The sequence below is a fragment of the Buteo buteo genome, chromosome Z (assembly GCF_964188355.1).
Source record: "Buteo buteo chromosome Z, bButBut1.hap1.1, whole genome shotgun sequence".
Classification (NCBI taxonomy): domain Eukaryota; kingdom Metazoa; phylum Chordata; class Aves; order Accipitriformes; family Accipitridae; genus Buteo; species Buteo buteo.
In genome coordinates this window covers 12005115-12020291 of record NC_134204.1, presented here as the reverse complement: position 1 = coordinate 12020291, position 15177 = coordinate 12005115, and the positions used below count along the sequence as shown (strand labels likewise).

At 62.7% G+C, this 15177-nt stretch overlaps 1 protein-coding gene across 8 annotated transcripts; it reads right to left on the bottom strand.

Moving 5' to 3' along the window:
* Positions 1-853: 853 nt before the first annotated feature.
* On the bottom strand, positions 854-14737 carry TPM2 (tropomyosin 2). Of its 8 annotated transcripts, none has more exons than XM_075021316.1 (9): positions 14535-14737; positions 13707-13832; positions 7085-7218; positions 5869-5986; positions 5678-5748; positions 5353-5428; positions 4648-4710; positions 4248-4317; positions 854-1157 (listed from the first exon to the last, which is right to left on the bottom strand). In XM_075021316.1, the coding sequence occupies exons 1-9, from the start codon at positions 14646-14648 to the stop codon at positions 1075-1077; spliced, it is 855 nt and encodes a 284-aa protein (XP_074877417.1). In that variant the 5' UTR covers positions 14649-14737; the 3' UTR covers positions 854-1074. The 8 variants fall into 8 exon arrangements, with proteins under 8 accessions (XP_074877417.1, XP_074877414.1, XP_074877421.1 ...); XM_075021313.1 differs by lacking the exon at positions 5353-5428 and adding an exon at positions 4842-4917 and having other exon boundaries at positions 14535-14734; XM_075021314.1 differs by lacking the exon at positions 854-1157 and adding an exon at positions 3102-3922 and having other exon boundaries at positions 14535-14733.
* Between the last annotated feature and the right edge of the window lie 440 nt (positions 14738-15177).

Below are 15177 nucleotides of genomic sequence, written 5' to 3'. Positions count from 1 at the left end.
CAAGGGGTCAACATGAATTATGTTTCCTGGCAGCATGAGTCTGTGCTTTTAGAGGGATATCCGCCGGGTAGTGTGGGACAACAGGGCTTGGCGCACATCACGGAGGGCCCAAAGTGGAGGGCAGGACTAGATCATGACTTTGGGCATCCCCAGGAAATCCAGCCTGTTTTGGTGGCAGCGATGAGACACATCCTGCTGCGCTTCTCTTTGTGTTGGAGAAAATATAGCAAGCCAGGAGGAAACTTCCTGAATGCTTTGGGAATTGGTTGCCTACTGACTGCATTAATATTTGCTAGTTTATACAGCTGTCCTTCAGGCAGGCAGGCATTCAGTGACTGGTAATAGTAAATGCAATTAGTATACAGGGTAAGCAGCTAACCCCAGACCTGGAGAAGACCCTTATAACTAATAATGCATGCATGCATGGTCACATATTGTATGCATCCTTAGATGCCATCATGAACACAAACCATGAAGTAGGCTCCACGGAGAGGTCAAAGGCCTTGTGGCTTCCCCAAATGCTAGGCAGTTAACATCCTGGCTGTGGAAGGGGACACACCAGTGACCTATGTCTATCACTGTGCACTTGAAGAGGATGGTGAGTTTGGACTGAGCTTGAGATGTGCAGGTTTCCTGTGCATCCCAAGGAAGCAATGGAGACAAGGGAACGCAGCCCAAACTGTGTGCATTACCAGTCCCAGCCCCCCACAGCCTCAGAGAACATATTTACGCTGGCCGTACCCACCCTGGACCCAAGCCCCTGCAGAACCTCCTTGTACAAACTGGGCAGGGAGACCCCCATCACGTATCCCAGTGCCTGCGCCCACCCACAAGGATCAAACACACCCATCCATCTTGCCAAATTGCTTTAATATTTGGACATGAAGACAGGACAGAGCCAGTCAGGCTGTGCACAGACAAGATGTCCCCGAGCCACACTGTAAGGCTGCAGGGCTTCCCTTCTCAATGGATGTGTGGATTTGGCCAAGACGCAGTTCAGTGATGACGTCCTGAGTGTGCCAGTGGGGTGTAAGTGTGGGGTAGGGAAGAGGGATGGGGGCTTCCCAGTGCAGCTCAGAGGTTGTTCAGCTCCAGCAGGGTCTGGTCCAGGACCTGATGGATGCCCACATTCTCCTCTTTGGCACTGGCCAGACTCTCTGTGAATACAAGGGACACGCAGCCACACAGACAGACACAGCCCAAGTGTACCCAGGTGCAGCCGGACACACACACACACCACACCAACCACAGACACACACACAGATGGACATTTCAGTACAGTGACAGACTCCAGCTAAGTGGGGCATCCCTGCGGACCAGACTGCATGCAAGCAGCCCCGTCGCCGGCAGGGATGAGCCCAGCTGCTCCAGGACCTGCCAGGGTGGCCAGGCCAGCCAGGCTGGTCACTGGGGGCAGGCAGTCCCCGCTCTTCAGCATTTCCATCATCCCATGGTGCCCGGTTGCCCATGGCTGGGCCCTCCGCAGCGCTGGTACCACTGGCGGGTACCATTCCTTGGCCAGTCACCAGCACATCCTGCCTCAGGGCATCACCACCAGCTGGCTGTGGGCACGTGCACAAATGCTTGGCCAGCGAAAAGAGGAGAGCCAGTGCCTGCTGCATGACCCAGTGGTGCTCCATGAAGAAAAGGAGTGAGACAGGGCCCAGAAGAGCGGGCAGACAGAGAAGGAGCAGAGCTAAAGAGGCTGCAGGGATGAGCTCTGCCTGGCAGCTTACTGCCGAGGCAGCCTCCTCCGGGGTTCACTTCCAGGTGGCATCCTCCTTCCCTCCAGAGACTGGGATGGGACGAGAGCTCTGCCCACTCAGCCTCATCTCCCAGCACTCCCTGCTGGGCTTTTCCCTGTCCCCTGCCCCAAGTTTGGGGCAGCGGGTGCTGCCAGGTCCCCAGTTCCTATCTCAGCCCTCCCAGCACCCTGCAGGGACCCTGCTCTGAGGGGATCCTCCTTGCACAGTTTGGGGTGACCAGAGTGAGGAGGAAGAGGCTGGCTGCTGAGTCCTGGGACAAGGGGAGGAAGGCAGCGATAGAAACTACCGCATCCCTCCCCGGCAGGGCCAGGCTGATGCCGGGGGACAGCCATCACCACGTGGGCGTCCCACAACATCTCAAAACCCCTCATTCCTCTCCCAGGAAAAACCGACCAGCTGCAGAGAGGCTCCCTGTCCCCCTCCAAGCAGGGCGGTTACCCCCAGGAGCATAAGCCAAGGCTCCCCACCCTGCCTAGTCCTGGCGGGGAGCAGGTAGGGGCTCCCAGCCCCGAGCCAGCCTGGCCAAAATGAGGCAGGGAGGCTGGGCTGGGGCCGGGACCTCTGGGCAGCTCAGTTGTTAAGTTCAGTAAGGATGACCCGCAGCTCGTTAGTGAGAACACGGTTTTTCTCAGCCTCCTGCCGGGAGCGCTCTAGAGAAAACAGAGACATCAGCGCAGCAGAGGGAAGAGAGAGAGAAAGGCAAGTTAGTGAAAAGAAAACAGTGTTCCCCAAAGCCCTAACTGAAAATCCCACAGCCACCCAGCCAGCAGCAGGGACAAGCTGGACTGGCAGGAGGAGGCAGCTGGTCCAGGGCCAGGGATGGGGCTGTGGGTCCATCAGTTTGGGAACTGGGTTCTGGGGCAGGGTAGGATGCTGAGGAAGGAGGAGGAGGAGGATCAGGGACCCATTTAGAGATTGCTGCTGAAGGGCAGGGTCAGCCCCTTCATTGAGGGAGAGTGATGCAGGAGAGATGCCACAGCTGAGATTGCTGCTTGCAGGCAATGTCTGGGAGTGGGAACAGGGAATAGACAGGACCAAGTCTAACCCTGCTATTTCAGGACAAAAAAGTCATGGAGAAGATGGCACAAGATGAGGAAAGCTGTGTATGAGGGCCGGGGGGTGGCAGGGGTCATCTCCAGGCAGAGGCAAAAAGGGCCCCATCCGGCTCAGCCTGGCAGCGTAGGAGCCGCTCGGGGCTCAGCCACAGCCATCCCAGGCGTCCAGCGGCTGCGAGCTACCTGCGACCACCTCCTACCACCCTGCTGCCAGCACCTGTATGAGACAGGCAGGAGATGAGGGACAGAGTGGCATGAAGAAAACAAAGGAGAAACCAAGGACACAAAAATGCTTTATTGAGACCAACTCAGTAACCCAGAGGGACAGAACATAAAAGAAAAGTCATGAAATGCAAACTGAAGAGCGATGTGCAAAGGACAGAAGGGAGGCAGGGATGCGGGAGGAGCTGGGGGTCTTGGGACTGCCTGCCTGCCTGCCTGCCTGGGAAAGGGCTGCCTGCGCAGCTGGACCCAACCCTTCATCCCGTGGGCCTGAGCTTTGGCAGCGGAGATGCTGCTTCCTCTGTGCAGGTCCTTCCCACACTGGGCCCAGCAAGCAGCACTGGTGGACTTTGTTGGGGGGATGTGGGGGTTAGGTGGCCCCACTGGCCCTAGAGCTGCAGGGTTCCCTGCGCTGCTGCTGCTGGGGAGCCAAGGAGGGAGCTGCTGGAGCAAAGGGTTCCTGGGCACAGCCCTGTATCCCACTGGGCAATGCTGTGTCACAGACCTGCAACTGCATTAGGCACTGTCCGTGCAGCCCGTCGGGGTCCCAGAGGCTGTTTCCCTGCCCTGCCCAGCACCCCCAAGCACCTATACCTTGACTCCCCACAAAGAGGGGTATTGCGGGAACACCCTGGGCCGGCACCTGCCCCAAAGGAGCTGACAGACAGGCACAGGCTAGGAAGGACAGGAGGAGGACAGACCAGGCAGGGAGGGTAGTGGGACAGCCAGGCAAGCAAGAGCTGGGGAGGGAAGAGGCAGGCAGGGAGGGGTGCAGTGCTGGTGTCCGGCGGGGGGCTCAGAGGGAGGTGATGTCATTAAGTGCATTGTCCAGCTCCTCGCTGATGGCTTTGTACTTCATCTTCTGCGCATACACTTCGTCTGCAGGTGGGGGGGGCAGGCGGGGGGGCAGTGCAGGGGGCAGGCGGCAGAGAGAGAGAGAGTGGCTGTGAGCAGGGGGCCGAGGGCGGCAGGAGCGTGCAGGCACAGGCGATGTGGATGTGGCCCTATTTCCCACCTGAGGGCAGAGCCCGGATCCCAGCAGCTCTGCGCTCCCACACTAGACACCACAGCATCCAGCCTCCCCCCTCCCAAGACCCCTGCCCACCCCCTCACCCTGGCCAAGCCCTGTCCAGCCCCACCAGGGGCACATTGTGGCCAGCGCTCCCTGGGAAGGAGGGACATGGGGTCAGCGGGGACATTTTACCTTCTAGATCATCAATGGTTTTCTCCAGCTTTGCCACAGACCTCTCTGCAAACTCCGCCCGGGTCTCAGCCTGTGGGAGCACAGCGGGGAGAGGGTGAGCTGTGGGGCATGACGGGGATGGTGCAGGCTGCACCGCACCCCAAATCTGCCCCGTCTGCAACTCTGGTACCCTTCTCCAGAACCCCACCCCTGGGAACAACTAGGAACTAGGGCCCCGTGGACCCCCACACCCTAAACCAGAGCAGGCTGATGGGGGGGCATCCCAGACCCAGGCACCTGCCATGCTGCAGGGCTGCAATTTGGGGAACAGTGGGAGGACACAGGCATAACGTGGTCAAAACCCACATGGGATGGCAAACTCTTGCCTGCATCGATGCAGTGCCAGCCCCACACCCCTTACCTCCTTCAGTTTTTCCCCTAGAAGCTTGATTTCCTCCTCATACTTGTCCTCCTTGGTGGAATACTGCAGAGAAAGAGACAGGCACCTGTGAGCCCCATGGGATGCCTCCGGCCGTCCTTCACCCCAGCAGGAGACCCCAGCACCCCCAGACCCCACGCATTCTGCCCAGCCCCAGCAGCACTTCTGCGTCCTACCTTGTCAGCCTGGGCCTCCAGGGACTTCAAGTTGTTGGTGACAATTTTCAGCTCCTCCTCTAGGTCACCACATTTACTACATCCCAAGCAGGGGCCGCCAGGAGAGGGAGCAGGGCCGGGGGGCAAGGAGAGGGGGGGAGCAGAAAGAGCGGTCGTGGGGAAGGAGGAAAGAAAGAGAGAAAACAAGTTGAGAGAGGGGAAAACAGCACAGGTGGAGAAGGAGCAGAGCTACTGCGAGCAGGAGCTGCTGGGACGCATCCGTTCATCCATTCCTCGTGCTTCCTTGCACGGACACTCCGTGCATCACTGCCAGCCAGCCCCACCAAGAAGGAGAGCAGGCATGGTGGGATGGAGGAGCGTGCCCAGCCTGCGCCCGCCAGAGGGGGAGGCGAGGGGAGGTCGGCAGTGGAGGCAGTGGTGCAGAGAGGAGAGAGGTGGCTCGCACGGTTTGAGAGACAGCGACAGAGAGAGGGGGGCTGCTGCGCATCGCCCCGTGCCCCTGCCCCAGTACCTCTTCCTCTGAGGCAATGAGGGATTTGAGAGTCTGGTCCATGGTCCGCAGCTCTTCTTCCAACTGTCTCACTCGGCTGGGGTGGAAGAGGGGCACCCCGGGGGGGGGACAGCAGAGAACAGGGTCAAGGATGTGCTGCCGGCAGGCTGTCATCCCCCTGCCCCTAGCCTGCAAGCCCAGGGACCACCCCAATGACAGACCCTGCCGCTCCCAGGGAGGGACTTCCCCATCCCCATGCAGACATCCCCTTCCCCACGGCTGCCAGGGATTTGGGTCAAGGGCTGCATGGGACTTCTGCGCGCTGCCCGCCAGGAGCCCTGCTCACCTCTCCGCCACCTCTGCCCTCTCCTCCGAGCGTTCCAGCTCTCCCTCAAGGACAACCAGCTTGCGGGCGACCTGTTGAGGGCAGCAAGAGGCACGTGTTGGCCCCATGCTTGCTCTGGCTGGGGCACAGGGCTCCAAGGAGGCGGCCCCAGGTGCTACCGGGGGTCATGAGTGGGAGAAGGGAGCACGCACCTCCTCGTATTTGCGGTCAGCCTCCTCTGCGATGTGCTTCGCCTCTTTCAGCTGCATTTCCTGGAGCTCCATCTTCTCCTCATCTTTCATGGCCCTGTTTTCGATGACCTTCATGCCTCTGAGGAAAGCCCAAGCCAGAAGATGTTACTGCCATGGGTCAAGGTGGCACCTCTACCTCCTGCCTGCCCTTTGTTCCCTAACCCTGCCATCCTCCAGCTCCAGAGACATGGGACATTGCCTGGGGATGCCAGCACTCGCTGGCGACCCCACGCAGTAGGGTCAAATGAGCGGTACCCCAAGGATGCTCCTGTGCGCAATTATAGCAGTGGAGCAGGTCCCAGGGCCGTGTTCCAGAGAAAGGACCTGTGGCTATGTTGCCTCTCAACCAGGCAGGTCCAGAAACCATCATTTAGGGGGGAAAATCTCTGCAGCCCAGGATGAGCCAGCCACAACCTCCACAAAAGCAGCCTGACAGGCCAGCAACCTTTAGGAAATGCTAAAAAACATCCTGTGGCAAAGCATTTTCTCATTCAGGGGTGATGCTCACAAGCAGGGGGTCACCAAACCCCTGTGAACCCCCATGGCAGGGACTCCTGCAGACTCTTCTCCTCTCACTTGGATGCTGTTGCTCAAACTGGTCTTTGCTAATGGAGGGAAGAGCTCACGTAACTGTGAGGAACACCGTGACATGTCCAGGCACTCCCGTACAACCTGAATGCCCTCGCCTGCAGGCTCCAGCCTGGGAAACCTGCTTGCCAGCAGGATGGGGCAACAGACTTTGCAGGACTGTTTTTTTGAATGACGCTGGTTCGTTCTCAAAAGCTGACCTTGTTTCCCAGGCACAGATGTCCTCTCCTGGGCTGTCGTTCAGCCCATGAGTGTAGGAAGCTGCTCAGGGGCAGAAAACAGGCTCCAAGCACCCTCTGCTTTTGGTTACAGCCTGATATTTGTACAAACACCAGATCAAATTTTTTCAGGATTTTATGGGTGCCCTGGAAATTTCAAAGCCCTTTTAAGAATGCCTGTATCTGGGGGCCTTCTCTGCATTGTGGCTTTGCTCTCTCCCTTGTAGCTTTGCTCTCTCCCTTGGGGGTCTGCAGGAAAACCAACACAAAGCCCATAAGGTCACTTCAGAGGGACCCCACTGTGAAACCAAGGGGGCTGCTTGCAATCAATGGTGACCCAATGCCACCCCTGCTCTCCCTTCCCATCACACCTCTCGCTCTCATCTGCTGCCTTCTCAGCTTCCTCCAGCTTCTGCAGGGCAGTGGCCAGGCGCTCCTGGGCTCGGTCCAGCTCCTCCTCCACCAGCTGGATACGGCGGTTCAGAGAAGCCACTTCAGCCTCAGCCTAAGGGAGCAGAAACCCCTCAATCACCCCATGTCTCACACATACATACATATGCATATATATTTTTTAAAAAGCATTTTCGGTGGTTACTTCTGCATTTGCTATCCAGAATACCCCTTGGCACTGTGCAACAAGCCAGTGCTCACCGGAATGGGATGCCCGACCATGCATCCCCTCACCTTCCTATAGGGACAACAGGGTTTTCTCCATCGCTAGTGCCCTGTTTGACGCTGGCTCCTCCCAGGCACACAACCCCAGCCCAGCCTGCGCAGCCCCTCCACCACATCCTCACACCTCCGGCTCCTGTCCCGTAGAGGAACGAGGTGCGTTCCCCAGGGTAGGGTGGCCATAGCAGCCGTGCCGTCATGGGGATGGTATTTGGGGTTTGCAGAGCAGTGAGTAAAGGGGGAGGAATGCCCTGTGCGGCTTTGCTCCCAAAAAGGAGATCGGAGCCGCTTGTGGATTTCCTGTTTACGGAGGCGGTGGAGTGAGCCGGGAGCCTCTCCTGCGGGAACCCCCCCACGGGCCTGTGCAACAGGGCAGCCTGAAGCCAAGCACTGCTCCCCCCCCCCCTCCGGCCCCCAGCTGATGCACACAGCACAGTGCCAGGGGCAATGGAGCGAGTCGCCCCCGTCGGGCTGGGACCCGGCCAAAGCTGTGGCTGCTGGGGCCCAGCGGACCGGGGCCCCCCACTTTCCCAGGCTCCCCGTGCGCAGGGCTGGGAGCTGGGGCTGGCCGGGAGCGGTGGCCCTGGCCGCCCGCCAGCCCCTCGATGCCTGGCCTCGTGCTCTTTCCATTTGGTAAAGGCCTCCTGCTCCATCGCCACCACTGGGAAACGCTGCCTCAGCAGCACCCGGCCCCGCTCCCTGCGGCGGGGGGGGGGCTGCAGGAAAGACAAACCCCGGGGTGCAAAGGGACGGGTGGCGATGAGACCTCACCGCGGGGAGCAGCCCCGTGCACCAAGACGCAGGGAGGCATGCACCAACCCAGGGGATAATGTCTCCTGCTTATTCACAGGCTGGAGCAGGCCTGGCTGGCTGCAGTGCCAGGTCCCGTCTGGCCTGGTGCTCCAGCGCCGGGAATGAATGGCCTGGGGGACATCGGCCAAGCAGGGGGACTGTGGGAGCAGCGAGGGGCTGTCACCCTGCGTGGCCTCGCTGAGCACCCGCGGTCCACCGTGGTGAGCCGGCAGGGTGGGAACCGGCGCAGCCAGCACCTCTCTGAGCAGAGCAGCTCAGCAGCATGCCGGGAGAGTGGCCGGCCCCACAGCTAACACAACAGTCACCTCCATCCCACGAACACCCTTTTTTCCAGGCTCACCGAAAGCTCGTCCCTTGCCAGACTGCCCAACGGGGAGCTGGGGCTGGCCCCCACAGTGCGATGCTCTGCCTGCAGCATCTGCCCCACACCGTCAGGAGCCTTTTTTTCCCAGGGAATCACCCCCAAAGTGGGTCAGAACTGCCCGGATGGACACTTGGGAACACGAGCTCTCTGGCAGCTCCCAGTGACCGGGGAACCCGATCTGCGGCTGCAGGAAGGGGCCATTTCCTCCGCACACAGCCCGAGTGACAACAGCCCGGGTACCGCGCCCAGCTCTGCCGCTCCTGATATGGTGAGGATGTTAAAGGAGTGGGCATAGGAAAAAGAACGAAAAAACACTCCAGCCCCAACAACAATAAAAAAGCTAGACCAGGAACAAGCTGCAGCTTGGAAATGCCATCCCACTGCCAGAGTGGAAATTCTGGCCTGTGGCAGCGCGAAGGGACAGACTGGAGAGCCGAAGGCTCCGCGACTGCTGCGGCCCGGACCGCAGAGCCCGCTGGAAGCCAGACATGAACCTGGGCGTGGGATTTTTAGCTGTGCACGCCACCGGCCTCCGAGGGAGGGGAATCCTTTCCCAGGATCTGCCCGACCTCAAGCAGAGCCAAGACAGAGCCGGCTGCTGACTGCTCCCCGGGGAAACCCTGGGGACCCCCGCCGCTCCGAGCATCCCTCGCAAGACCCGCGGAGGCAGCAGCCGGAGGAGGCAGTCCGGAGGCAGGGACGCTGCCCGAAGCCCCCTGCCCCGGGGGCTCTCGCCAGCTGTGCCGCGGCACCCAGCGCCTTCCAGCTCCCCCGGGACCTCCCGGCCCTCCGCCCCGGGGCGGGGGCGGCCAGCCCCGGGTACCGGGACGGGGTGGGGGGCGGGATGCCGGCGGCGGGACCGGAGCCGGTGGGGCATCCCGGGGACCTGCCGGCCTCCCCCCCCCGGCCCCCTTCCCCGTCCCCTCCCCGGCGGCCCTTACCCGCTCCCGGGCCTGCCGCTCGGCATCGGCCTCCCGCTGCAGGTGCTCGGCGCGCTCCTCCGCCTCGTCGGCCACCTGCTGCAGGCTCTGGATCTTTTTCTTGACGGCGTCGATCGAGCTGATGCTGGCCATGGCGAGGGGCTGCCGGCGGGGAGGCCGCGCCGCCGAAGCCCTTTGTGGGATCCGCCCGGCTCGGGCAGGAAGCGCTCAGGCAGCGGCCGCTCCCGCCGCCCGCCCTGCCTCCATCCCTTCCTGCTCCTCCTCCTCCTCCTCCTCCTCCTCCTCCTGCTGCCACCGGCCGACCTGGGCCGCCGCCGCCACCCCGGGCAGCGCACACTGACCGCCCCCCCCCTCCCCGGGCAGGGCGCACGGTGCCCACCCACGGCGGGGGACGGCCCCCACGTCGGGAGGGGTGCACACTCGTGTCTGTGTGTGTGTGTGTGGCGCGTGTCCCCAAACCCCCCACATAGGACATAGGGTGCCCCCCTGGGCAGGAGACGTGGTGTGTCCCCCTGCCCCAGGCAGGGCACACTGTGCCCCCACCCCGGGCAGGGTGCACGGTGCCCCCCCCGCGCTGATGCAGTCCCCACTGGCTGGGCACATGGTGCCCCCAGACAGGGCGCACAGTGCCCCCCAGGATGTGGGACGCAGCCCCCCCCCCCCCCCCCCAGGCAGGGCACATTGTCCCCTCCATGGGCAGGGTGCATGGTGCGCCCCAGGCAAGGGTGCACAGTCCCACCGAAATCCCCCAGAGCGATGGAGAGGAGGCCAGGGAGTCCATTTCCCCTGGGGGAAAAGGGGCCCAGGGTGTCTGGGAGTGCCAGAGCCTGGCCCCTGTGAGCCCCCATGGGCACAGGAGCAGCGTACCCATGGGTGCTCTCCAAGCTCTGCCCCCCCAGACCTCCCTGCTGCAGAGCTGAGGGGGGTCATAGACTTTTGCCCCCCCAGGGGCCATAGGTAAGTCAATGAGAGGCATGGGGCAGATGGGGCAGAGCCTGCTCCTGCGTACCCTTCCAGGATACCTAGGCCTGGAGGTCCAGGGCGCAGCCCGGTCCCCAGCAGCCATCCCATTCAGCTCCTTGGCATCTGCTCCCCCAAGTGAGGACCTGGCTGGCAGCCCCACAGAGACCCATGGGGCCCAGGGAGCCCCCTGCACCCTCCAGCCACCCTGGGGGCTCTGCCCTAGGGTGGAGGCCAGTCCCCCAGCTCCCAGCTCTGCATCCTGACCGGGGCACATGTCTTGACCCATCAGGAGAAGCCGGCACTCAATCCTGCCTTAAGGAGCTCTGACAGCTCCCAGGCAGCCCCAGCTGCACTTTACACCTGCCTCCAGGGACACCAATTCCCCGGCTGACCCTGCTGGCTGCCCTTGGCTCCAGGACCAGGGGTCCTGGGGGGAACCCAGCCACATCGCCAGCAGCACCCTGCAGCCCCCCGACCCCCTGCCAAGTGGCGGTGGACGAGGCGGCCCTGTGGGTCCCCTGGGAGCGCATGGCGTTGGCCTCGGCCTCGGCTTCAGTCCTGGCCGATCCTGCCCCGCTCCCAGCACAACGCCTGGATACCAAGAGCACTCCCAAGCTGGTGCACGGGGCCCAGAGCAGAAAGAGGGGTCCCTGGCAGCAACGGGGCAGGGGTGAGATGGCTGCAGGCAGGCGGGGAGCAGGTTGGGGGAGAGGTTGGGGGGCAGACCCCCCGGTTCCATGGCAGCCAGGCTGGGTGCCTCCTGCGCTGGCCCCACCCAGGGATGCAGTCACTTCCCAGCAGAGCCCCGTTCCCTCCCACCGGCTCGGGGAATCGCCAAATAAGAGCAAAGTCTCGGCCGGGGAGAGCAACCGGGGCGGGAACTTGGGTGAAGCTCTCCGGATCAGCGGAGTTTCCCTGGGCCCTGCTGGAGTGGCCAGGGACAGGCCACCGGCTGGGGACGTGGTGGGCTGGAGGGGGCTGCTCTGGCTAAACCCGCTCTCCTGGCCGCGCCGTGCCCTGCAGCTCCTGCCTGCATTCTGCCCTGGGCACCGTGGGCTGTCCCTGGTGGGGACAAGAGGTGGAGGGGCCACGGTGGCCTCGCAGAGCTGCCAGGAAGGGGCTGCCAGCACCGCAGAGCTGCCACCAGGGGTCAGGCGCTCCCCTGTGCGTCCCACCATCTGATCCCCCCCCACCACCAAGTGCCTGGGGGTCGCTTTGCACCCCTTAGTGCAGCCCCCGAGGGCTTCATGCCTGCCGCCCAGTGCTGGAGGCAGGGCAGTGCCGGAGCAGGGGGGGATTTATTCTTTTAAGGGATTTGTTGACATTTTTGCCGAGAGCAGGAGCTTGCCTGCATCGCTGCGGTGGGTCCTGACCTGGCCAAGGGATGGGGACGCTCCGTGCTCACAGGCACATGTTGTCCTGGCAGCCAAGGGGAGCACGGGGGTCCCTGGGGAGGCGGGCAGGTGGGCTCTGGGGGTCCCCCCTGCCCTTCCTCCGCTGGAGCCGGGAGCTGCGCTGCACCTCACCTCCAGGAGGAGGTGACACCAGTCCTGTCACTTAGTGCTGTCAGCACATTCAGGGCCCTGGCAGGGGGACCTGGTGACTCCCAGAGCCCGGCACATGGCGCAGCCCGTCCAGACTTCGGCATGGACCCAGGGTGTCTGTGCTGGTGACAGGCTCCCAGCCCTGCCCACACCACCTGCTGCGGGCAGCCTGCCCTCCCCAGTACTACTCCTTCACCACGCCTCCCCCTCCAGCCCTTCCCTGGAGGAGTCAGTGGCTCCTGTCCACCACCTAAGACGGGACTGTCCATGCCAAAGCCCACAGACTTGCCAAGCCACGGTGGACTGAGAGCAGGACAAGACACCCTCGCTGCCCAGGACGGCACTGCACAGCCCACTGCCAGCAGCAAGCCACTCCGCACCCCATAGCCGACGTCTGCCCAGTGCCACTGTTTGCCCCTTGCTCTGAGCCCCATCCTGGGGACGTCCCGTTCACGCTCAACCAGATCCCACACTGAGTTTGCTCTGTCCCGCACCAGTACGGATCCAGTGGGACCGGTGTGAACCCCTCAACACACAGGAGCCACCCTGCCCAGCTCGACATGCCTGCCCCACGCCAGGATAAATGTGCCCTTCCAGAGGATTTTCAGTGTTTTAACTTCTTGGTTTAGTATCTAACTAAATTGGGGCAGGTCTGTAGGGTCAGCAAACGGGGCTGGGGAGTCCCCTGGCCACTCCCCAGGGGCTCTGGGCCACCCCAGGGACTTGTGCTGCCACTGCTTGTCCTTGTCTGCTCACCCCTGTCCTGGCGGCCGCCTCGGAGATTTGACGCATCTCCCCCATTTAGCTCCATAAACCAGCTGGGATTGAATTTTTTGTTCTCAATCCTAAAAAACCTGGCCATGTCCTGCTGGCTATGCTCCAGGCGGCTCCCCTTTAGCTTCTTCTCCAGTTTCCAGGGTTGGTTTTCATCAAAGAAGGACTGGCTATCAAAAGGAGGATTTATTTATAGGGTGTTAAATACCCTGTGTGGCACCGCCGGTCGTTATACCCTGTTCCCGAGCGGCTCCGTGGCCGCACACAGCTGTTCCACCCTTCATCCTGGCCGGGCACAAGCCAATTTCAACACCTTCCTAACATCTCCCCAGCGGGATCCATTTCCCAGGAGAAACATCAGTCATGGCACTATAATAAAACTCTTCCAGGCCTTGCGCTTCCCAGGGTACAGGGTGGCACATTGGACCCCAAAATGACCAAGTCCCCCCCAGGCACCCAGAGCATCCTTCCTTGCAGCCAGCACTTGGCAGCTGGCCACGGGCAAGAGCTTCTTCCATTTCTCTACCCATTTTTGCTTTCCTGCCGCCACAGTTTACCAAGTACCGCAGAGTTTTTCCTACAAGCATTGCAGAATTGCGTGCCTGCGGACCAGCGACACAGCTTGGGACACTCGTCCCCGTTAGCTTTGGGGAGCCAGGCAGGTGGCTGCCCACAAAGCTCCAGGCGGGACCAGCAACCTGAGCCGTGCCTGCCGCAGCTGGCCTGGCCCCCATGCCCTGAGCAGGATCTGTCCAGTCCCTGCCCTGCATCTCAGCCTGGTTCAGTGTCAGCGTTGCAGGAATGGGATCCTGACAGTCTTCCCCAAGGACACTTTCCATATAAGGCCTCCCCCTCTTCCTTCACCCCCCGCCCCGAGGTCCAGTGCCTGCGCAAGGGAGGAGTTGCTGGCGCGCCTACGTACGTCTGTAGCTTTCTTCTCCGCCTGCTCCAGCTTCTCCTGGGCCTCCTTGACAGATTCGGAGTACTTCTCCACCTCATCCTCCGTGCCCTTCAGCTTCTTCTGCAGACCCTGCTGCTCTTCCTCCAGCTGGGGAAGGGATGGAAGGCAGGGGTCAGGGTGGATGGTGGTGCCCACAAGGCTGAGGGGCATGGTTATCCTCCTCCTGGGAGCACATGGGCATGCTCCCTCTGTCAACTTTGGGTCCACATATCCTCAGGGAGCCCTTGGTCCACAGGGACAGAGCAGCCCCCAGCACCCCTGAGCCTGGCAGAGGGGTAGGGGGGTGGTGGGGTCCCTCCCTGTGTAGGGAACTGGAGAGGTCCCAACATGGGGACACAGCTCTGGGGGGCACCAAGCAGGTCCCCATCTCTGTGTGGCTGGGGTGGGAGTACGCCGTCCCCAAGGGTCTCCCTGGCAGAGGGATAGGGAGGTGGTCCCCAAGGGTCTCCCTGGCAGAGGGATAGGGACGTGGCACCGGGGTGTCCCACTGAGATAAGGCACGTTTGGGGGCACCAACGTGAGTGGTCAAGGGCAACAGGCTGGAATGCTGGGACGGGCACCCAGTGGGGTGAGGTCCCCGGGGCTGGTCATTCCTAGAGCTGGGATCCACCGGCAGGATACCCAGTGGGGCAAGGTCCTCGGGGCAGGACGCCCCTAGGACAGGGGTCCCCAGGCTGCACACCTAATGCGGGGAGGTCCCCGGAGCTAGGCACCCCGAGGGCGGAGGGTCCCCAGGCTGAACACCCAGCAGGAGGGGGTCCCCGGGTCTCGAGACCGTGGGACACTCACCTGCTTGCAGCGGTCCTCCGCTTGCTTCTTGTCAGCCTCCGCCTGCTCGGCACGGTCGATGGCGTTCTCCTTGTCCAGTTTCAGCATCTGCATCTTCTTCTTGATGGCTTCCATGGTGGCGGCGGGCGGGCGACGGGGCGCGGAGCGGTGGCGAGGCGGGGAGCACCGGGGGCGGCGGGAGCACCGGCACTGAGCGCCCCCCCGGCTTCGCCTCGCCGCCTAAGAGCCGGGGAGGGGCCGCGCCGGGCGGGGGCTGCCCCGGGACCTCCCCCGCCGCCCGCCAGCACCTTTTAGGGACAGGCTGGCCACTGCGGGCCGCACCGGGCGGGACGGGGAGGGGGGCACCCCCGGCGGCCACCGCCACAGCCCCGGCGCCGGGCACCCACGGGGGGCGGCGGGCGAGGGACGGCGACACCCACGGGGGGCCAGCGGGCGAGGGACGGCGACACCCACGGGGGGCCAGCGGGCGAGGGACGGTCAGCCCGGGGCGCAGCGGTCGGGGTGCCCCGGGGGCACTGCGGGGCAACCGCACGAGGGGTACCCCGGGGGCAGCGTGCTGGGGTCACCCCCGAGCACAGCGGTAGGGACATTTCTGGTGGCACTTCCACCGTGGTGCCGGGCTGAGGTGGGGGGGATGGACCCC